General features: G+C 35.2%; 1 protein-coding gene across 1 annotated transcript; it reads left to right on the forward strand.

Moving 5' to 3' along the window:
• The first annotated feature begins 18,502 nt into the window (after positions 1–18,502).
• On the forward strand, positions 18,503–22,745 carry NAF1 (nuclear assembly factor 1). Its single transcript, XM_085701393.1, has 3 exons — positions 18,503–19,186; positions 19,804–19,881; positions 21,210–22,745. Exons 1-3 carry the CDS (start codon positions 18,626–18,628, stop codon positions 22,290–22,292), a joined length of 1,722 nt encoding a protein of 573 aa, XP_085557519.1. The 5' UTR covers positions 18,503–18,625; the 3' UTR covers positions 22,293–22,745.
• Positions 22,746–24,313: the final 1,568 nt, after the last annotated feature.

Below are 24,313 nucleotides of genomic sequence, written 5' to 3' on the forward strand. Positions count from 1 at the left end.
TTCATCCCATATTCATCTCTATTTTTTTTTTTTCTTGCAATTTAATTTTCACCAAAAATTAGAATGTAAATACTTAGGAGTTTTTTTTTGTATTTTACTTTTATGCAATTTCAATTTCTTGGCAAAGAGGCCATAGAATGTATCTAGGGTATGATGTAAAGGACAATGGACTCTAATAATGTACACCGACACAAGCACCGACACATGCACACACACTACTTTAGGTATATAGCTAGAATATGCATGTTTAGATGTATGTTTAGGATTGTATGTTTAGATGTATGTTAGGCTTTAAACTTAGAAAAATCAATTTCCAAAAAAATGTGAAAAACATCACCCAAACCTTTTTCCTAATAAACCTTGGGGTCCAAAACCCCATTGAATTTTTCCTTGTATTTTCTTAATCAAATTCTAATGAACTTTAATCATACTTGGACCATATTTTGCAAATAACTAATCCCACCTCACCTTTTCTAAATCTCATGCCCTTGAGGCCTCTTTCTATTCTTCAAAATCCCATTTTCAAACTTAAAATCAACCAACAAAAACAAAAAACATTTTTGGAAGAGAACTACGGTGGATTTGATCTCTTAATCGGGTACGTAGGCAAGGAACAAAATTCCTTCAATTCAACTAAAATAAAAATCCAAAAACATTCTTCTCCCTCCAATTCTTCACTTAGAAACTCTTAGGCTTAATATTTTCTTTCAAAATAGCATTTAAAAACAAAGCGCGCGCGTAGAAGTTAAAGACGGTTCCTATAGGATACTATAGTCGTTATGGGTGCCTAACACCTTCCCGTAGCGAAAACAACTCCCGGACCTCGATTCTCAAGGGTTTTGCTTACTTTTTCCCTTCCCAAGAAAAAATAAGATATCACCGGTTTAAAAGGTTCAAACGTAATCAATGTTTGACACCCGAAAACCAAGATAAAACAGTTACGAGAAAGGAGAGACCTCAACTAGAGGACGTGGGAGAGGATACCCAAAATCAAGGTATGAAAAATCTCAAACTCAATGCTACAATTGTCACAAGTTTGGGCACTACGCTTCAGAGTGTAGATTCTCCAAGAATCTAGTAGAGGAGAAGACCAACTACGTGGAAGAAAAAGACGAGAAATTTGAAACAGTGCTGCTAGCACGTGGAAGTAATGAAGGCATCCATGAAAATTCATGGTGCCTTGACACTGGTGCAAGCAATCATATGTGTGGAAAAAGGAGCATGTTCGTAGAGCTTGATGAATCGGTGCATGGAAATATCTCATTTGGCGATGATTCTAAGATTCCAGTGAAAGGCAAAGGTAATATCTTAATTCGCTTGAAAGATGGAAGACATCAATTTATTTCAAATGTCTACTATGTCCCTAATATGAAGAGCAATATTTTGAGTCTGGGCCAACTGTTAGAAAAGGGTTATGATATTCACATGAAAGATTCAAGTCTCTCCATCAAAGATGAAAAAAATAATCTCATCACCAAGGTACCAATGTCAAGAAATAGGATGTTCTTCTTGAATATCTAAAATGATGTTGCAAAGTGTCTCAAAGCTTGCTACAATGATGCTTCATGGCTTTGGCATCTCCGGTTTGGGCACTTAAATTTTGGAAGCTTAAGCTTGATGGCAAACCAAAATATGGTGAAAGATCTTCCATCTATCAACCATCCAGACCAACTGTGTGAAGGATGTTTACTTGGGAAGCAATTTCGAATGAGTTTTCCAAAGGAGTCAAACTCAAGAGCCAAGAAGCCACTCGAGCTTATACATGCTGACGTCTGTGGACCAATCAAGCCATGCTCACTAGGTAAAAACAATTATTTCCTCCTTTTCATTGATGATTTTTCAAGAAAAACATGGGTCTATTTCTTGAAATAGAAATCGGAAGTCTTCGTAACCTTCAAGAAGTTTAAAGCTGTTGTGGAGAAAGAAAGTGGTAGACATATAAAAGCTATGCGGACTGACCGAGGACGAGAATTCACTTCTAAAGAGTTTCAAGAGTTTTTTTGAAGAGAATGGAATCAGACGTCCATTGACAGTTCCAAGATCCCCCAACAAAATGGTGTGGCGGAAAGGAAGAATCGGACAATACTAGACATGGCTCGAAGCATGCTCAAAAGTAAGAAACTACCAAAAGAGTTTTGGACTGAAGCTGTGGTGTGTGCAGTCTATCTATCTAATCGATCTCCAACTAGGAGTGTGTGGGGAAAGACACCACAAGAAGCATGGAGTGGAAGGAAGCCAGGTATCTCACACTTGAGGGTCTTCGGGAGTGTAGCCCATGTTCACATTCCAGATGAGAAAAGAGCAAAGTTTGATGATAAGAGTGAGAAGTTCATCTTTGTTGGTTACGATCAAAACTCAAAGGGTTACAAGTTATACAATCCAGACAACAACAAGATTGTAATTAGCCGAGATGTGGTTTTTGATGAAGAAGGAGAATGGGACTTTGAAGCACACAAAAAGGAATACAGTTTCTTTCCCGAATTCGAAGAAGATACGTCTCAAGAAGTTCAACAAGTGCCCCGTTCACCAACATCACCCACTGCTAAAGATACAAGTAGTGAAAGAATTACGGCGCGCACACGGAGTCTTCAAGATCTTTATGATAACACGGAGCCACTATCACAACGAAGGCTTGAAGATCTCTATGAGCAAACAGGAGAGACAGATAACATCACACTATTTTGTCTCTTTGTAGATTGTGAACCCATGAACTTCGAAGAAGCTACACAAGATAAGAAATGGAGAGATGCAATGGATGAAGAAATCAGATCCATAGAGAAGAACAACACATGGGAACTCGTATCCCTACCCAAAGGGCATAAATCCATCGGTGTCAAATGGGTGTACAAAGCAAAGAAGAATTCAAAGGGAGAAATTGAAAGATATAAGGCAAGACTAGTCGCAAAAGGCTATAGTCAAAAGGCGGGGATTGATTATGATGAACTGTTTACCCCAGTCGCTCGTCTGGAGACCATAAGACTCATAGTCTCCCTAGCAGCTCAACATAAATGGAAAATTCACCAGATGGACGTGAAATCTGCCTTTTTAAATGGAGTTTTAGAGGAGGAAGTGTACATCGAACAACCTTTGGGTTACAAGGTGAAAGGACAAGAAGATAAAGTTCTCAAACTAAATAAAGCACTGTATGGTTTGAAACAAGCCCCAAGAGCATGGTACAGTCGAATTGATAACTATTTCAAAGCAAACAACTTTACAAAGTGCCCACACGAACATGCCATGTACGTCAAGATCAAGAATGGAGATATCTTGTTTGTTTGCATATATGTGGATGACTTGATCCTCACGGGAAACAATCCAAATATGTTTGAAGAATTCAAGAAAGCTATGATCAAGGAATTCGAGATGTCTGATATTGGGCTCATGTCATACTATCTTGGCATAGAGGTAAGGCAGAAAGATGATGGAATCTTCATTTCCCAACAAAGATATGCAAAGGAGATGCTAAAAAAGTTTAAGATGGACGGTTGTAAACCAATTAGCACACCAGTGGAGTGTGGATTGAAGCTATCAAAGTTTGATGGAGCAGAAAAGGTGGATGCTACCAACTTCAAGAGTTTAGTTGGGAGTTTGAGGTATCTGACATGCACAAGACCTGACGTCCTCTATGCTACAGGGATCATCAGTCGACACATGGAGAATCCAACTATTACCCATCTCAAGGCTACAAAAAGAATTCTTCGCTATATCAAAGGTACAACCGACCTTGGCTTATGGTTCTCATCAGATAAGGACTATAAGTTAGTTGGTTATAGTGACAGTGATTGGGCTGGAGATGGCGATGACCGGAAAAGTACTACCAGATTTGTGTTCTTCATGGGAAACACATCTTTCACTTGGATGTCGAAGAAGCAGTCAATTGTCGCACTTTCGACATGTGAGGCAGAATATGTAGCAGCTACATCATGTGTTTGTCATGCAGTTTGGCTTAGGAATCTATTGAAGGAATTGGGAATGTCACAGAAAGAGCCGACCACGATTTTTGTGGACAACAAGTCATCCATAGCTCTTGCAAAGAATCCAGTATTCCATGATCGTAGCAAGCATATTGATACTCGCTACCATTACATAAGGGAGTGCATCGAAAGAAAGGATGTACAAGTTGAATATGTGAAGTCTCAAGATCAAGTAGCTGACATATTCACCAAGCCACTCAAGCATGAAGACTTTATCAAGTTCAGAGGTTTACTAGGGATGACAAATCAAGTTTAAGGGGGGATGTTGGATAATAAACTTGATTTGGTCCATTGGACTAATCAAGTGTTAGGCCCAATTAGCTAATAAGTGATGTAGCCCATAGAAAGTTCTAGAGTCATGTAGAACTAGATTGGTAGAAATATCATTAAGTGTAGTTGAGAGAAGAGTGTAGAACTCTCATGAGAGAAGTGTGTAGAATACTCTCTTGAAGTGTGTAGAAAGTTATCCTAGGATGTGTCTAGAACTCTCCCTTGGAGCCTATAAAAAGAGGAGAGCTTGTCATTTGTAAATCAAGCAAGCAAACAAGAATCAAAGTATCCTTTCAAGTAATAGAAATTGTTCTTCTCTCAAATATTCTCCTCCTAAATTCCTCACAAAGTTCTCACTATAATCTTCTCCTATTTTCCAACAGATTGTTGTCCTTTACGTTGTTGAATTTTAACAATATCAAAATTAACTATTGTTAAGATGGATTGATGTCCTTTACGTTTGTTGAGTTTTAATATTTAACCGAGTTTTTGTTACTAACCCTCATTTTCTTCTTCCCTCTCAAATCGGAGTATGATTGATTATGTTTTTGAGTAAATTGATCTTTTAATTTGTGAAATTTTGTATATAGTTCTGATTTATTTTTTGCTTCCGTTTGTTCTTTATGTTCGTTTGTTGGCATTTTGTTTGTTTGTTGCCCTAAAAGTACCCTATTTCAATTCAGACAACAAGACCCAGTTTCCACTTTACCATACACCTCTTTCAAGTCTTTTGTGTGGGCTGAGATAAACTTACGTGAGGTCGCTCGGCATAATGTCTTTCCCTTTCCAAGGTAGCTCCATTAAAATAGTGAAAGATTTTGTTACTCTCCATGAGAGATTCTTTCAGCATGTTATTAGAGTATGAAGAAATGGAAGCAACACAATTGAACACAAAGCACATCTTAGTTCATAGCTTTACTTGCATTACACGCTTCCTAGAGTTAGTTAGATTGTTTCACTACATAAGTGTGTATGTTTAGCTATCGTAGACTTCATACCAACTACTATAAATGTTGGTTGTATCTCTGTTTTTAATTGAGAGAAATGAGTTCATTTGTTAATCTTTCTTCTCTCATAACATGGTATCATTGAGCTTTTTCTTCACGAAGAAGTTAGTTACAAAGTTTGTTACAACTCAATCTCTTCAACTTTTCATCAATTTTCCTTCTTTCTTCGCAATTTTCTTGCGAATTCTCGCTTTTTCTTCACACTTTTCCTGGATTTTTCGCAATTTACTTGCGTTTTCTCGTTTTCTTGCGATTGGTTCATACTGATTTCGCATTGAATTCTCCTTTTTTTGAGAGTTTTCTTCACACAATCTGCCTCACAATGTACAACCTGATAATGAATCCATATTATATGTTCATCCTTGTGAAGGTCCGAACTATGTTCTCGTTACTCCGCAATTAAATGGTCCCAATTATCTTGGATCAAGTCGTTCGATGCATCTTGCTTTAGGTGCGAAGAACAAATTGAAGTTCATTGATGGATATATGGAGATTCCTGATGAAGATTATTTGAATTGCAATGCGTGGGAATGTTGTAATCACTTGATTCAATCTTGGATTATCAATTATGTTACTCCTTACATTGCTCAGATTCTTGTCTTTCATGAACATGCCATTGATGTTTGGCAAGACCTCAAGGAACGCTTCTTTAAAGTTGATCGTGTATGTATTGCTATGCTTCGATCCACGATCAACAATCTAAAGCAAGATTCAAAATTTGTTTTAGATTATTTTACTAAAATGAAAACTACGTGTCCACATCCTTTTTGACTGGTTTAAATGTTCCATTTGTTGTTATTGTTGCTAATCCTCATTATTGTTTTTAATTTTATTTCCTTGCATTAAATATATAACCTTTCCATTTAAGCTTAAATTGTTTTAGTCTTAGAGAGTTATTTCTGACTATTTACAACGGAGGCTAGTTTATTCTTACATTCAAGAGCAAGATAACTTTTGGGGCTTGCTACTGAAGGTACTCATATTATTCACCATCTCTTTTCTGTATCGCATACCGGTGTGATTTTGAGCCTAATATTTCAATCCATTCTTCTGTTATAATTCTTTCTATCGTGCGTGTTTCATATGAATGTTATTTTTGATTGAATTTACGGCCGCTTTTTGTGGACGATCGATCATGTTATACTACACACGAGGCAGTTCTTTTTTGGTACTTTGAACCTTTCAAGCTACCATGTTATATTCTTATTATCCTTTGTAAAACCACTTTGAGCCTCCAAAAATAATTTCTTTTGTTGTTACTAAGTGATGAATCATGTCACAAGTTCTGAACCTTAATGTCATTTTTTTTATTTCTCTTGGAGTTAGATAGAATATTTTTAACTTGGTATGATTTGCAACTAAGTTTGGGGTTGCTATTTGAAATTAGCAACATTCTAAGTTTCGGGTGGGTTACTAGTAGAACTTATTTAACATAAAAAAAATGAAAAAGAAAAAAAAAGTATATTACCATGCCTCTTAACAAAAAGAAAATAGAAAAAAAAATCAAGAGCCAAAAATATCAAAAAATTTGGGCTCTTAAAAAAAATAAATTTTTGATGAAAACGAAAAAGATAAATAGTTATACTTAGCACTCATCTTGTTTGATTCAAGGAATAAAGGTTGGCAGTACCCATCTTGTATATAATCTAATCATGACTGTCTGTTTAGAATTGTATTAAATTTACAGCAAGATACATTCATATGATGATTGGAGTGGGCAAATGTCATGACCAGCCCTATTGGCTTAAGGAGATACATATGTGTATCCTGGAAAAGATTGTGGTTTTGTATATGAGCTAACTTCTCTAAGTCTATCCCGCTTGGATGTAATGTGGTAAGTAAGTAAAGTCTTTAAATGGGACAGTATGATGATCTGAGCAACCTCTTCGGAAAGATATGTTTTTCTAAAAAAATGCAACGAATAAAATTCATTTTTTCTTTCGTTACTTGAGGACAAGCAACAATTTAAGTTTGGGGTTGTGATGACAGGTCATCTTACGTTATTCTTAGCATGTTTGTTAGTCATTTTCAGTAGGTTTTTCATCTAGAATAAAGGAATATTAGAGAAATTGCTTATAATTTCAAGACATTTGTAATGTTTTCTATATTTGAGTCATGTAATTCTGTTTTTCCTGAAACATAGCAATTTTAGGGTGTTTTGATGTAATTCACGAAGAAATCACGCAAATCGGCAAAACAAGACATATGAAGACTTGTGAAGACTTTGGGAAAATCATGAATGAAGAATCAAGAGGCCTCAAAAGATATCACAGAGGGTGAAATTTTGGTCCCAAGTCCCAAGACATCTTATATGGTAGCAAACACCCAAAAGGACGAAGAAACAGACATTTATGAACCAGATTGCACTAACATGCACCCCGAGCATGGTCCATGTGCCTCAAGTACGACCATGTGCCTTAAGCATGACCTATGCGCCTCAAGGGTGCATTTTCTGCACTCTCAAGCGCCTCAAGGATGTGATGTGTGCCCTAAGCATGCGTAAAAACAAACCATATATAAGCTTTCCCTATAAATATCAAGCCTTTCATTCATTATCCATGGAACTAACTTCCAATGCACGACGACAAAATAGCTTATTCTATGGCATAAGCTCAAAAATTTATTCATGAATATAGTTCTACTCGCGATCTCTCGGGAGATAGTACCTATACATAATTTAAACAACGTCCCTTAGATATCTAGGCTTACTAGACTCTGACTAAATCAATATATAAATTGTGGCACACTACATTGTCGGCAAAGTATTAGAACATGTTTAAACTAAAATTATATTGGATGCATATACAACTGGCCAGATTAAAAGTGCTACATAGATTCCTAGATATTTACATCCAATCCCAGCAAAAAAGAGAGTTTAGTTACACATGAAATGCATGAGTAACACAAGAGAGTTAATAAATGTTAGAGAAGCATCAACAAGCTTGTCTCTAGGCTTCACTATCCCTTCAATGGCTTCCTTATCTCTCTTCCCTCGTTCTCTCTCTATATTGTTTCAGAATTTACAAGTGATTCCATTTCTAAAAGGACCTACACCCGTATTTATTGAAAACTAACAAAACACGCTTCACATTATAAAACGAGCAAAACGAAGGGACACGAGAAATGTGAAGGGTGCAAAAATTAATTTCTCATTACATCGTGCTCTAGTATCTTTGACCTAGTAAATGTCAGAGACTAAATTGGGCCAAAAAATATGAGAGAAGAAATCGACATTTACTCCTGTATAAAAGTGAAGTGATAGAACATACAATATGTGTAATTAATCAAACCCTTTGCACCAAGTTAGGGTTTAAGCTGCCGAAGCAATACGGGTTGAACCCTCGTTTCTTTATTTTCGATTCCGATCAATTTCACCTTAACAATTGCAGGATCCAGCTGAAATTCAAAAACAATAAAAAGTCGGACGGGTGGCTGAAAATCTTGTTACTTTGGATGATGAAGCTTTTGTAGGATCGATTAGGTCAAAGAATAAGATCCAGGTATTTTATTTATTTCAATTCATAAAATAGATCTATAATCTAATTTGATTGTGTAGTGGCTTCATTGACAATTATCCAGTATTTGACATATTATTGGGATTGAAATAATAATTTGACTAGCTTTGAAACTCTCTTGAATGTGGTGTTGATTTTGTATACATGAATGATATGTAGAAAGACAACTGCAATTGTAGGTACAAAACATGACACGTAAATGCGTTTTACTATAAATTGTAAAATGCTCATCTCCTTTTTTCCGATTTCTGCAAGCAGTTGCACATTGCCTTTTGCATTTTCTCTCCACCAATTATCATAAAATCTCTCACGTGAGTTCCTTCTAATATTGCATTTTATTTTTCTGTCTTGCAATCTAATATTCCTTTGCCACTAATCTTTAACTGATTTCATCTACTGGAGGCAAGGAAAAGGATGCTAAAGAATTTTGTGATTGAGCTTCTTGATTTCTCGATTGGGTTTTAACCTATGAAGCATGGACACTCATTGGATTAGGCGTGTCCCAGTGTCAGTGTCGGACACGTGTCATGTCCGACACGACACCGACACATATAATTACACTGAATTATGTGATTTTCCGAAATTATTAGTGGTGTCGGTGTGTCCGTGTCCGGTGTCCGTGTCCGTATCTGTGCTTCGTAGGTTTTAACCTACATACTACTAATTGAAAGGGCATAAGTTGGAAAAAAAAAATCTACCCTGCTTAAGTTTCACGTACTTAACATAATGACTCACTGATTATCATCAATTTATTTTCACGTACTTTGCATTTGATATGTTATTCCATATTTGCTCAAATAATGGTCGTAACATATACTGTTACGATGTGAGCAGTGCATTGATGTAATAGGCGGCAGTGCATTGGTTAAGGTATGTTCCAATTGTGTACTTCTCAACTTCTACAGTTACCAAGTTTCTTGGACAATACAATAGTTGGACATTATCATCTTATTCTAGAGGAGTATCTGTGAAGTTGTGATGTTCTACTTTTTTGGGTTCCTATCTTGAGCCACTGTTGAGCATCTTGGTTTTTCAGGTTTTTATAATCTTAGCATTGTAACAGTAGTGACTTTGTATTCTATTAACTCTACCTTATTGTTTCTTGTTTGATTGTTGATTTTGTATTTGCAACAAGTATTGATGTACTTCCGTGAAAGCCGCAAGGTTTGCAGAGCTGAAGCGAGAGGCATCCAAGGGGATAATGGTAGCAGCTCTATGACTTGTTTACTATTGAGTTCAACTTCGTGGCAAAGTTCATAGGAGAAAAGTCTTTGTATGACTCTTACGTTTAATCTACACTCCATAGACCATAATTTGCATTAAGACCCTCATGCCTATGAACCTTTTTGTGTCCTCCTAAAGCTTGTGGAGAATGAAATTGTCTGTCACAATATTAGGTTTTTGACTTCAAAGAAAACCTTCTCTTTGCTTGACGCTCATGCATATGAGCCTTTTTGGTGTCCTATTAAATCTTGTGGAGAACGAAAGTGTCTCACAATATTTGCATAGATAAGTTTTCGACTTGCAAGACTATTCTTCATCTTTTCATTTTTGAGCTTAGTATTAGATCAACTTGATGAAAATGAACCCACCTCTAATTTCTTTGTTGGGCTGAAAAAGTCGTATTATTGCATCCTTGCCCCCAGGAATCGGAACATCCTTAGAGAGGTTGATGATGTGGTTAGAGTTTGACCTTGTTCAACTTTTTCAATTTACTTCCCTTATGACCACCTTATTGTTGTTATAAGTCGAAACAACAACATGCCTGGTTGTTGTTTCTACTTATAACAACGACAGGTGGTGACAATGACAACAAAGGGGAAGGAAGTTGCAAAATCTTAACAAGCTTCAAACTTTACCCACATTGATTTCATCGACCTCTTCAAGGATGTTCTGATTCCTAGGTCAGACGCAATAATATGACTTTTTCACCCGTGAAGTAAATTGGATGTGGATTCATCTTCGTTAAGTGTAGCTACTAATAAGTTCAAAATGAAAAGTACGTTGAAGAAAAATCTTCAAAGTTGAAAACTTACCGATGCAAATAATGTGAGAATCAGTTTCGTTCTCCGCAAATCTTTAGGTGGACACCAAAAGGCTCATACACATGAGCGTCAAGTAGAGATAAATGTTTCTTCGAATTCGATAACTTACTCATGCAAATATACTAAGACAGTTTCATTCTCCGCAAGCGTTAGGAGGACGCCAAAAGGCTCATAGGCATGAGGGTCTTAAATGCAAATTATGTAGTGAAGATTAAGCGTTCGCGTCATGCAAAGAGATATTTTTCTTCGATAAATGTTGCTACGAAGTCAAACTTTGTAGTAAACAAGTTAGCTCCGGTACATTAATATATAAATGTTGCTGACCTTTTGGTACATTCTCTCCGTGCAGCTTTGCGGTTCTAGTTGTTTTTATAGTGGTGGTAGGTTTGTTTTGGACATAGTCGAGGCTACTTCCATGCTTCAAACCGGTTGGAGTTTGGAATGCACGGCCATAGCTTAAGCGAGTATCGGTTCACTAGTTTCAGACTTTTTTTAGAGTTTTGAGTCAGATTTCATTGATTTCCTTTCGGAATTTTTTTCCGCTGAATTTGTGCAGAGTTGCTATCTTTGTGAAGCTGTTTTGTTTTGCATACTTTGTATCTTGCGTGCACTGGTTTGTTGATTCAATGTGTCACTAGTTTCAGTTGTGGATAGTAACCTTGTTATACCATATCCATCTTAATGAGTCTTTCTTTCATTATAGCATTTGTTATTCCATCTTAATAAATTTTATTTAGCTAGGCTAGTTAATTTAGCTAACAGCTTGTAATTTTCCTCGAGAAACAATTTATATGCTGTCAAACTTTGGTTCTTGTCATCGATTATATTGTTCTCATAATAGACCACCAGTACCTACACGTTATAGACTATTAAAAACTCAAAACCCCAAATTGATAGCATGATTCGAAATAAATTCCAGCACCTACACGTTATTGAACACAATTCTCTTATGTTATGTCTACATGTAAAACCGTTAGTGTTATGTTTAAAATTAATGGGGTGTGAGTGTCTTTTAATTAAACCTCAAGGTACTCGGTACAAGGCTTTCCTCACTAAGTTTTTTATTTAAACAATTTTAATTTTTTTTTTCCTTCCAGATAAAAGGTATCACAACATGTTCATCTAATTTTGTCAAAAAAAAAAAAAAAAAAACATGTTCATCTAATTGTTCTTCAGCTTGGAGAGCTTTTGATTCCAAAGCTTCTTTGCTTTTGACCTTAGAGCAACAAATTTGTTCTTTTTTTTTAGGGTTTGTTTGGATTGATGGGATGTGGTGGAATGGAGTGGAATGGAATGGTATATAATTAAATTCCATTGTTTGGATTTATAAAAAATGAATGGAATGGAATGGAACACAATGGAACCAATTCCATTCTATACCACTCAATCCTTCAATTTGTCATTCCCCCCAATTTGGGGTGTATGCAATGGAATGGAATGTAAGTCTTACAATATTACCATTTTACCCTTATTTTAATTGTCATTTCCTTTACTCATCCAATTCTTATTCCTACATGTTCCTCTTCACTAACAACCCATTTTCACATTCTTCTTCGGTGATGTCTGCCTCTGTGCATGTTTCTTCTTCACGAACAGGCACAAGCAAAGTACTCAATTTTATCATAACATTTCAGTTTGGAGTTTTTTTGTCTTTTCTTGTTTTTGCTCGTTTTTAGGTGAAATATATCAAGTTTGTTATCAAAGGTTAATTTTAGTGGTGTTGGAATGCTGGTTCTTGTTGCAGTTCCTTTGGTATTCGTGGTTTCTTGCTTCAAGGACATTATGTGAGAAATTTTTTTTATCATTATTATGATAGTTTCCTCTGGAGGTATGTATAACGCATTAGTGAAAATAGGAAAGAGAGTTTATTCCTAAAAAAATTATATAATTTTGTTTTTACATAATAGTATGGTTTAAAATAAGGGTATAAATGGAATAAAAAAATTATAATTGTTCCATTCCGTTCACTTTCCAAACAATGGTATGGAAAATTGACCATGTTCCGTCATAAAATAACCAAACAATGAAATGGAGTAGTCATTCCATTTTGTCCCGTTCCATTCCGTTCTGTTCCACTCCGCTCCGTTCAGTTCCATCAATCCAAACAGAGCCTTATGGTTCATATTCGTTGAGCGCAGATAACATTAACAGGAGTAAGTTGTTGTCTTTTGTCAAGTGTAATAGGTAAATCATTTTTCAGTCTTTACTAGTGAAAAGACGAGCATTTGAGTGGGTGTCTTTCCGCTCTTTTTATTGCTCTAACGTTTGAAAATTATGAGCGGTATTTTTTTATGAAATTTTGATTTTTATTAAAACTAAAAATATAAATGTTTGTTGCTTTCAAGTTATAACAAATCAAACTAACCATGATTATCTATTTCAATGACACCAACAATATAACAAAAAATATAATATAAATTCTTTTTTAATGATACCAACAACAATCTTTATTTTATAAAAAATTGTTTAATGGTATAATTTGAATAATGAAAAAGTAAGTATAAATATACTCATCAATTTGTTACACTTTTTAAATGATAAAGAAAAAAAGTTCAGACATATATATATATATATATATATATATATATATATATATATATATATATATATATATATATATTCATATTATGTTACATTTTTTTATATTTAAATTTAGGAAAAAGCTAAATAACGCGAATTACAATCCCACGATTTTTTCACGACGTGTTTTCCATCAAAGGCAGCATTTATTGAATGTCATTTTGTAAACTAACTTCCCATGAATTCCGCTCACCTTTGATATTCATTGGTTTGTTTACTATTCGCAATGTCCTCGGGATTTTTTCTTCGCTTTATACAGCAAAGCTCTTGAATTTATTCTTATCTATTTGTTACATGTGCTATTTGTATTGAAAATTGAGGGCATTTTTGGAAAGAGAAAAAGTCAACCCAAAAGAGCTTAAAGGGGTTGTTTTCTTTATGTAATCAATATCTATGCATACATTTGAGCATAGTTCAAATAAACAATCCTCATGACATTCTCATTTCTTCTACTTAAAACAATGACACATGTCCTTATGTTGTACAAACCATACAAATGAATTATTTTCTTTAATGACATTAAACAATTTTAATGACATTAAACTTGTATTTGGTTTGACTTATTCTTAAATTGGTTTTACATTTTATTTTGTTTACCTTTCAATGATTGAAGAAAAAACAAAGATTTATGTTCATTTAATTCTCATCATTTGCGGTATTGTTTCATGTTTCTTCTCTCACTCGCTACATGTGTGTGTCATTCCATTCTCTTTCTTTCACTCTTCTTTGGTAAGCAATAGATTATCAAGCCAAAAAAGTTTTTTTTTTTTTTTTGTTTTTAATCAAACCAACGTTTAAAAGAATTTTTTATGGTTGTTTATCTATGTCAAAATAAGTACCATCAAGCAAGCAATTGATGGATGAGATCTTTGAAAGAAAAAAAAAATTTGGTTGCGTAACATGAATTTTCACCCACACATGTATACGTAGACGCACATAGCCAATAAGATATGCATCTCATTTTTACAAATACTAATGCTAGATTAGAGTAGTTTTTAACTTCATAAGGTTAAAGTATCTATTTTGTTTGTAAACCATTACTAATGCATCTAATGTATACGGTAAAGTATCTATTTTGTTTGTAAACCATTACTAATGCATCTATCATGTTTTTTTGAAGTTGTAATTTGTGGGTTGTTTTGATCCTATAGCACCTGTACTTAAGTAAGATGTCCAAACATCACCTAATCTCATATCTATCACATATTCTCATTCTCATACACACACACACACACTTGAGAACCAACCAATCAAGAAAAATAACATACAAACAATTTTTCCTTAAAAAAAACATACAAACAAGTCGTTAAAACCATTTTTAATGACAAGACTTAAACTACAAATTAAAATTTAATTCACATCCTAAATCAGGTTTTCAAAAAAATAAAAAATTGAAGTCAATTGTCTTTACTACTAAATAACAAAATATCTTTTATTTATAGCAATTTATTTGACTCAAGTGAAAAATTATCTACAGAGTCGAATCAACTGAGTCGCAATGGTCTTGAAACTTCAGTCGCAGTCCAGATCAACGGATGAACAAACGACAAAAATCTATCACAGCCTACCAACGACGCAAGAAGCAACCACAACAAATAAAATTCTTTAGGTATGATGAACGACTACTACCGTCAACACTGAGCATCTACGCACCTAGCCCTTCAAGATAAAACCAGTCAAGTTGAATCGAGATATATACATTCAACGAAACAACACTAGCACTAAAGAACTCATATCTTCAATCAATAAAACCATGATTTTCAGACCAAATCACATAGTCGGAACAAAGCCACAACCCATCCTCATCACCACGGAACAAAATGAAAACAAACGGCAATACACAAAAACGGAAAAGAATAAAAAACATAGCAAAAACCAGATCGAGAAACCCACGGCGTGACATAATCCACCACAAAAAACTTACTCATAACCGCGTCGACATCAAATCAGTACAAGACAACGACGACGTTGAATGAAACCAGTGACCACAACATAATCAAATCATACTAAGATTGTGAGAGGACAGTCGTAGCGGCGTTTCACCGACGACGATCTGAAACCCATAAATATATTTTTCATTATGAATAAAAACATGGGACATATATTTATCACTAATAAACATAAAAAAAATATGGGACACGTATTTGTCATCATTGCGCCAAAAAAATACAGGCATATTTAAAAATATTTAAAAGTATTACAACTTTAGCTTTAGAAGCGGAAAAAAAAATCTCCATATAGATATTAAGGAATACTCCCCTCTCTCTCTCTCTCTCTCTCTCTCTCTCTCTCTCTCTCTCTCTCTCTCTCTCTCTCTCTCTCTCTCTCTCTCTCTCTCTCTCTCTCTCTCTCTCTCTCTCTTCTCTCCTTCTCAAACCCTAGCCGCCACCCCTTTCTTCTTCTTCTTCTTCTTGTCAGAGGGGTGATTTAGGGTCAATTTTGACCCAAAAATCACCCCTCCGAGTTGTTTTTCCTTCTATCCTAATTGAATAAGTGATTTCACATATTTTCTGTTTTTTTTTGTTTGTTTTTGTGATTTCGTCGTCTCTGAACGACTCTGTTTGTTTTGATTTCCCGTCTTTGTGCGGTGAGTTTTTGATTTCCCGTCTTAGTGCGGTCTTTATTTGATTCAGGTTGAAAGATTAGCTTTGAGCAAGTGCAGATCTGATCAATGACAATGACTTTGGCGTCGTCAACGTTGCAGATCCAGAGACATGAGTATTCCGGAGACTTGAATATAGTCATATTAGTCATATTTGTAGGCATAGATACTTTACCGTTTTATGCTATTAACATGGATGATGTGACTTTGTTCACAGATTCATTCCTTTTGTTTTTAGCGAATTTGGATTTGTATTGTATCGATGTACTCTATCAATTTGAATGAATGGATATCGTTTACTTTTGTCAAAAAAAAAAAAGTGGGAGAAGCTTAAGAAGCTCCATTTCTGGTCCTAGAAGCCTTCAGAGGCACCTTTTTCTTAGGCTCCTTCTGAACCTCAAAATCAGATTTCCTCTCCCCTTGAGGGATATCTTCCATCTTGATTGTAATTCCTTATTGGGTATAGAGTTCTATGAAGCTTTGAATGGCCACCTTGTTGTCAGCCAGTGAGATGATAGGATAATCATGCATAAAGTTTAGATTCCTTGTTCTAACACAAAAGGGAACTTAAGATTTTTTATCTTCTTCCTTATCCAGAAACACCATGTTGACAAGAGTTAATGACTAAATCACATTTCCACACTCTATGTCCAGTTCAAATGATGCTTAATAGTCATATGGAATTGTCTTCCTCTTTCCTTTCTTGTATTCCTTGATGTTTTCCATCAGGTGCTAAAAAATCAGATGAGGCAGGTTGGTCTTCATCTTAAAAGCAAGAAACGGGATTAGATCCTTGTGATCCCAACTGATCTAATCAGTTATTGAGCTTCTTGGTTGTAAGCATCCCAAAAAAATCTTGAAGAACAATTTAAATATTGGATGCTAATTTCCAGACTTTCCTAAATTATCAATCCTAGCAAATAATTTCTCCTTGATCTGCTGAGCATAACCACTCTTCTCAGTGGTTCCATATTTCAGTTATCTCTCTGTTCTTGCATATGATGAGTTTTGCAATATCAGATTGATTGATCTTCACATCAATTCCTTGAACATAAAATCCAATTTCTATCTCAGTGATGACTTTGAGACCCAGCAGTTTTCCCTTTAATGTCTTCATACTTAGCTTGCTACTGGGTCAATTCCTTATCAGCATCTTCCAAATCAAACACTTCAGTCGTTACCCAATTATCCTTCACTAGGTTTGTGTAAGTAGGACAATTCAGTATTTCAAAGTAACTAAGCCTCCCTTGATATTCAAATGCTTCCTTGAGATCAAATCCATTTGCTTTCATTGATTCGAAGTCAACTATCAATTCTGACAAAATTGTAAAGTTTGATTCTCTTAATCTCATAGTTTTAGGTTTAATCTTCAAAGTTTTATGAATATCAACAATGATTGAATTAATTGTAGGTTGAGAAGATGATGAAGTCATTTCTGGAGTTCAAGGTTCTAAGGAAATTTTTCAAAAAATGGGTTTTCTCAGAGGAGGTTAGAAAATTGTAAAGTGTTGGAATATAGTGTAAGTGTGTAAGAGTAGTGAGTGAGTGAGTGTGTAAACCTTTGATATTCGGTACTTGATTGAAATAACACACATTAATTACAAATTAGGGGGATAAGCATTTAAAACCATTAACCATTGCATAACGGTCTCAAAGTGCCGCCAAAAGTTAAGAACCTCGTATGGAGGATGTGTCCTGGTTGTTTGCCTGCTAGAATACGACTTCTAAACAAATGGGTTCAGTGCCCGATGAATTGCATAAGTTGCAACAATGACTTGGAAGATCTTGTTCATATTTTCCTCGAATGTCCTTTTTCTATTTAAGTGCGGTGTATTGTTGGTATTTAGGATGAAGTCGATCACTCCACTCGCAATCATGGCTCCGTGGTGAATGCCATATTTTCCTTATTACAATACTTGCAGCCTGAACATTCTCACACAATGGATGTTGGTATGTGGAGTTTGTGGAAACATCGCAATCTGAAACTTTTGCAAAACGAGAATGAATTATGTGCTCATCTGGTTGACTGAGCACGACATATGTTGGAAGATTTTTAGGAAGCGAAATCACCTAATAATTTCGTTCGTCAGCAACATAATAAAGTTCGCAACACAGTTAGTACAACGATATTGTCCAATGTGTAGGCTTTACCAACTACATAGCTAAAACTGTTCATTGGCAGAGGCCTCAACAAGGTCGGTTAAATTGTAACGTCGATGCCTCCATTTTGTCTCAGAGAAACCGTACATGTGTTTGTATTTGTCTTTGTGATGATGCATTTGATTTTGTATTAGCTAAAACTATGAGTTTACACCTTTGTACCATGTGGCCATGTGGTTGTGGGCGAAACTCTGGGTTTATATTATGTACTTTAGTGGATTCAAATATGCAGTTTGACAATATCGACTTTATGGTGAGATAAACATTGATTTCACATCTTAAAAAGACAAAAATATCCTTGCGATATAGATCAAAAGGCTTGTATAAAAGCTATAGAACGTTTTTATTTAAGTCAAAACCCCTTGCGCCTAGTTATAGGTTAGGGTTTAAGCAGCGAAAGCAAAACAACAGCTCCTATCCTCGCTTTGTAGCCCCAATTCGTGTTTCAATTCCGACAAATTTCATCTTAACAATGGAAACCCAAAACAACAACGGGTCGGAACCTGACCCGAACCTTGTTACGGCGGAGACACCGGAACTAATACCTCAAAATCTCGTTAACGACAACCCTGTTGCGGCAGAGACACCTAAGCCACAGCCTGAAAAGCTTAGCAACAACAACGGGTCAGAACTTGACCCGAACCCTTTTTCGGCGGAGACACCGGTGGCCGAAAAGCTTGGTGCTTCGGGTGATGAAATTCCTATTGAGAAATCCGTGGAAAGGATCACGTTAACGGGTGACCCTCCTTCAGTTGAGGTGAATGGGAATGAGGATAAAAATGATGGAAGTAAAGGTGAAAGTGAAAGTGAAAGTTCAGAGTCTGAATCTGAGAGTTCTACTTCTTCATCATCATCATCGTCGACGTCTGGTTCTGACAATGATGAAGACGACGACGACGATGATGCTGAAGAAGAAGAAGAAGGGGAGATAAGTGATGATGAGAAGATGGTTAGTTGGAGTGCGGCTGATGGTGATCTTGATGATGATGAAGATGTTGTAGTAGGACCAATTAAGTCAAAGAATGAGATTCAGGTATTTTCTTTTTCTTTTTTATTTTCATTCATAAAGTAGGTATCTTTTTAATTTGATTGCGTAGAAAAATGCTGTGACTTTGAGTTTTGAGTTTTGGTGACTTTAGTGTATTTAATTGATAGAGAGATGAATGATTAAAATAAATGATTGTGCAATGCTTCATTGACAATTATCTGGTTTTATTTAGAAGGAAAAAATTAATTAATTGTGTAGTGCTGGTTTTATTGATAATTAAAGATGGGTTTTATCACCAGAAACATGTTGTGAAGAAAATCCAAAGATTATATACATGTTATCCAGAAACATTTATATACTTGACAACATGGTTACAAACATGTAAATGGTGGATTGGATTTGTATCCCTTAACTGCAGCTTGGTCTGTTCTTGAGGGACAGTTTTGAGCCAATTTTGAAGATCTAGGAATTGTCCTATTTGACACGTTGCTTTGAAGGTAGCTTTGGTTGGCATTTAGAATTGAAGTTAGAATATGAGAGAAACTTTGATAATGTTGATGCTTAATGCGATGCTCAATCTCAGAGTGAAGAGTTTTTTTATTGAATAAGGTGAAATAATTTGACTAACTTTGAAAATCTCTTGAATGGTGTTGATTTTGCAGAATTTGCCTCCAGTTCCTCCAGTGGATGTGTGTTTAGCACCACACCATAAAATGCTACCTGTGGGAGTTGTTATGTCGGTAAGCTCACATAAATCCCATCTGTTATTAGATGAGTAGAGTAGAAGATGAACAAAAGGAAATCATTGTCATTTGCAATATTTTGAAACTTGGGAGAATTGTTGAGCACTGGTGTGATTGAATTCCACAAGACATTGCAGCAAATGAACTCAAAGGTAAGGCTCATGTGGGTTAGATTGTGAAACATGGGTTTGTAGACACGGTTTATGAAGTATCAGTTACGTGAAAAACCAAACATCATATTATCATTAGTGCGCACAAAAAGTGTGTTACTATGCATATGGACGAAATATAGGAATGAATTTTTTTTGTTGTGATCAATTTGGGTATGGGTTTAGCGGGCCCCTCTTCCACCGGTGGTTGAATGTCACAACCAACTGTTCTTCTGGATCTTGCAACTTAATTTTCTAGGTTAGGACATCCGCAAAAAACCTTGAACATTCACGCAACTTCCAAAGGTGCAACTTGAGGGTGACAAGAGGTCTACAACTGTAGAAGCAATTAGGTTGAAGTGACCTGCGGAGGAATTCCTGCTAGCGATGCTGCATAAAGAAATAGTTCAAGCTATGTATTTTGAAATTTTAAAAAATATTATATCTCAAGCTATTTCCGTTTGCAGTTTCCCTAAATGGAATTCAAGTATTCAACCTCCGCGTGATCACTTCAACCCTATTGCCTAATTGCTTTTACAGTTGCAGAACTCTTGTCACCCTCAAGTTGTACACTGTTATTTTGAATTGCTTTTATTTGATTGAACCTTGTCTTTAGAAATTGCACCCTTATGTTCAAGTTTTTTGTGGATGTCCCAATCTTGAAGATTTAGATGCAAATCCCTAAGAATAGTAGTTGGTTGTGACATTCAACTACCAGTCGAAGAGGGGGCCAAATCCTTACCTACATCCTCACAACCAAACTTTCTCATTCATATATCCAGTTTCATATGCTTTGTAACACATTCTTTTTGTGCGCAAGATCGGTAATATGCTACATCTCACAATGGTCTATTAAAAAGGTTTATTAAGTAACAATTATTTGTATTTCATGTAACTATTACGTCACAAATTGTGTCTGCAATCCCACATCTCACAATCTAACCCACACGAACCTTACCTTTGGGTTCATTCGCTGCAATGTCTTGTGGAATTGGTTCCCACCAGTGCTCTACAATGTCTTTTGGAGATTGTTTTTGTTTTTCTTTCTCCAGTTGATTGGGAACACCCTATCTTTTTAAATCAAGTGTCTGCAATTACACTTAATAATAAATACATGAAATATATCAGAAAAGGCACCAATTATTCTTAGAATCAACCAACTTTCTTCTTTGACAGACTCTCGGAGCTCAAGTCATTGTGGAAGGAGTGGAGAAGCATGAACCTCTTAATGAGGGTTCTGTTCTGTGGCTGACTGAAAGCCGCAAACCACTAGGTTTAGTTGATGAAATCTTTGGACCAGTCAAAAACCCGTATTATGTTGTGAGATACAATTCTGAAAATGATGTCCCTGCGGGGATCCAAGGGGGCACAACTTTGGTCTCATGTGTTCCAGAATTTGCTGAACATGTGCTCAATAATAAGGATCTTTACAGGAAAGGCTATGATGCATCTGGTGCGTATGATGAAGAGTTGTCTGATGAAGTAGAGTTTTCAGATGATGAGAAAGAAGCTGAATACAGGAAAATGCAAAAAATGACAAAAAGAGGGGTAAATGATCAAAATCCGGGCAAGAAAAAAAACAATAAAAAGAAATTTTCACCGAAAGAGCATGTGTTACCTCCTAATGCACCTGTAGCATCACAGCATGTGTTTCCTACCGTTCCTAACGCACCTGCAGCAGCACCATTCGTTAATAAAGGAAACTACTCACCTTTTTCAGGCATTGGACAAGGTGGAACTGCCACAGTTTCACCATTTCAACCTTTAAATGCAGGTCCTAACTTTGCTGCAAATTCAATGTGGACAAATCAAACAACATTTCCACAGCTGCCTCCAAATGCATTTCCTTCAAATGCCATGTCATATTATCCACAAAACACACAATTTTCTCATCAGTTTCCTGTTCCAGGAATTCCATTTCAACAGCAAATGAATCCCAGTCACGGAACTCATTTCCCAACTATGATGCCTGGGGTACAGCCCAATATATTTTCACAACAACCCATGTATGCACCGGGGTTTGTGGGTCAAAACCAAATGCCACAACAATCCTTCCAACAGATTCAGCAACCACCTATCTTTCAAACGCAGCAACAGGGTTTTCCACCCACTGATTTGCAGCAGCCAGAAAGAAACCTTAACTTGCGTCCTAGTCCTATTTCTGGCAACCCCTCTCAATTTCATCCTGGTTCATCAGGTAGTCGAGGGAGACCATCATTTCGTGGGGCCGGAAGGAGAGGGTGGCAACCTTCAAGGTGACATTGAAATGATTGATCAAGTTGGGCCATTCTGTAGGGACTGTACTTGCACATTTTCCTGCAGCTTCTTGAACTATGAAAGGACTTAATGGGTTCTTAAAAGGGACGAGTCGAGTTCCTGATTTATTAGTTACATGTGTTATATGTGGTATATGCCATCTCATCAAATCATCTGTACTTTTTCTTTTGTAATCCATATGGGATACACACTTCTCTTCTGTAATCTTAATGCAGGGATCCCATTTTTATTTTAACTCTTTTGAAGTGATTGCTATACTTTGTAGAGTAAGTGTTGGATTATAGTCGATGATTGTGAAATTAAATGTTAGGTCATAATTAAGTTGATAAGCATGTATCAGAAACCACAAATGCTATGTTTTAGTTTTTTTTTTTTTTTTTGGTAGAGGCTATGTTTAAGATTTTGGTTTAATTGATTTTGAATGAATTTTGGCAATTTAGTTTGTGTTTTGGAATGAAGTTTTTAATGTACTGATTTTATGTGAATAGTAAAGTAGAATCATGGTCTAAGTGTGAATACAAAGTATGTTTTTCAGAAAAATAATTTGAAAATTTTGCGTTTGGAATCAATTTTACTCATTTCTTATAATTAATTTAAACACTGCAGATTTGATCTTGTCAAGTTAAAATTGCTCTCAAACAGCTCAAGTTTCAGCAAAGTGAATAGGAATACTAAAATTTTGAGGTGTCGAAGCCTCTCCAAAGAAAATAATAGAAGCTGACTGGAATGAAGAGATAATTGTCTTTGTAGAATTTTTTTTTTATTTTTTGAGAAAAACATCTACATTGGCATTAAAAATATGAATCTTTAAAGCACTCTAAAATTTCAAGTCAACACAACGGTTATGCAGAAAAATAATACTCCACTAACTACAACTACACTTAATTATGCCTATTTATATTATTCCACTAACTAACAAGGGTGTTTTAATAATAATTTTATCATTAAAACCAACTCAACTAATCATTTCTTTAAAAATCGTATACAACTTTAAAATGACTATTAAAATGAGACGGGGAAGTAATAACTTAATTTAAGTTCTCGACACGCTTTTAATAATCATACACTTAACTGCCACATTATTGTTTTATAAATGTTTGGTTAACAGAATGAATAAATTGAAAACGTTTACAAACTAAAATAACTTATACGACCAAAATAAAAGTACTTATTTATTACAACCTCAAACTTAAAGGACCTTTAATTTAGCCTAAATTTCCCTTGTCAATTATGTCTGATCTTTGTATGAATTTCCCTTATCAAAGATAAGCCCCCGGAGTAATTTTGTATGTCAATTAAAGACAACTAATTTTCAGTCCAAATAAAACTGCAGTTCTTATGTTTAAAATAGGGTTAATTATGTTTTAGGTCCCAACAAAATTGCGACCTTGTAAGTTTAGTCCTTACTTAATTTTAATAGCATTTTTAATCCCTACAAAAAATTTCTGAACTCAATATTAGTCCTTACTCAATCCAAATTTGTTTAATTTATGCTTAAACTCTTAAGTTTTTCAACAATTTTTTACAGGCGTGTTAAGAACGTTATTAAAAGGTCATCCGAAAAAAATATCGCAAAAATTTGATTTCTACGTCCATATTTTTGTTACTTATATCTTAAACTTTTGTCGTTTTAAAAAATTCATATTTAATTTATTTCATGTTAAAAAATTATAGATTTTAGTAAATGAACCTTTCATAGTGTTCTAAACTTGTATAAAAAGAATCGTTAAAAAATTTAAGAGTTTAAGGATAATTAAACAAAATTTATTTTAGCAGGGGCTAAAATTATAAGTAAATTTTTTTTGTAGGGATTAAAAAAACTATTAAAATTAAGTAAGGACTAAACTTAGAAGGTCGCGATTTTATAGGGACTTAAAACATATTTAACCCTTTAAAATATTATATCTCTATTTTTTTTTTAAAAGAATTCCAGTAGACGATCTATAATTTTTAAAAGACCCGGGTCAAAAATATTGTTAAAAGACACAAAGTTAGAGCATTGT

This window comes from Medicago sativa, chromosome 4, assembly GCF_051527215.1.
Source record: "Medicago sativa cultivar Bolivia chromosome 4, Bolivia_mono, whole genome shotgun sequence".
Lineage (NCBI taxonomy): Eukaryota > Viridiplantae > Streptophyta > Magnoliopsida > Fabales > Fabaceae > Medicago > Medicago sativa.

Excerpts from the sequence above, each read along its gene's own strand:
- NAF1 (XM_085701393.1), top strand. The coding sequence starts at position 18,626 with ATGGAAACCCAAAACAACAACGGGTCGGAACCTGACCCGAACCTTGTT. Across the intron at positions 19,187-19,803 it reads AGTCAAAGAATGAGATTCAG|AATTTGCCTCCAGTTCCTCC; the intron begins GTATTTTCTTTT and ends TTGATTTTGCAG. Across the intron at positions 19,882-21,209 it reads CTGTGGGAGTTGTTATGTCG|ACTCTCGGAGCTCAAGTCAT; the intron begins GTAAGCTCACAT and ends CTTCTTTGACAG.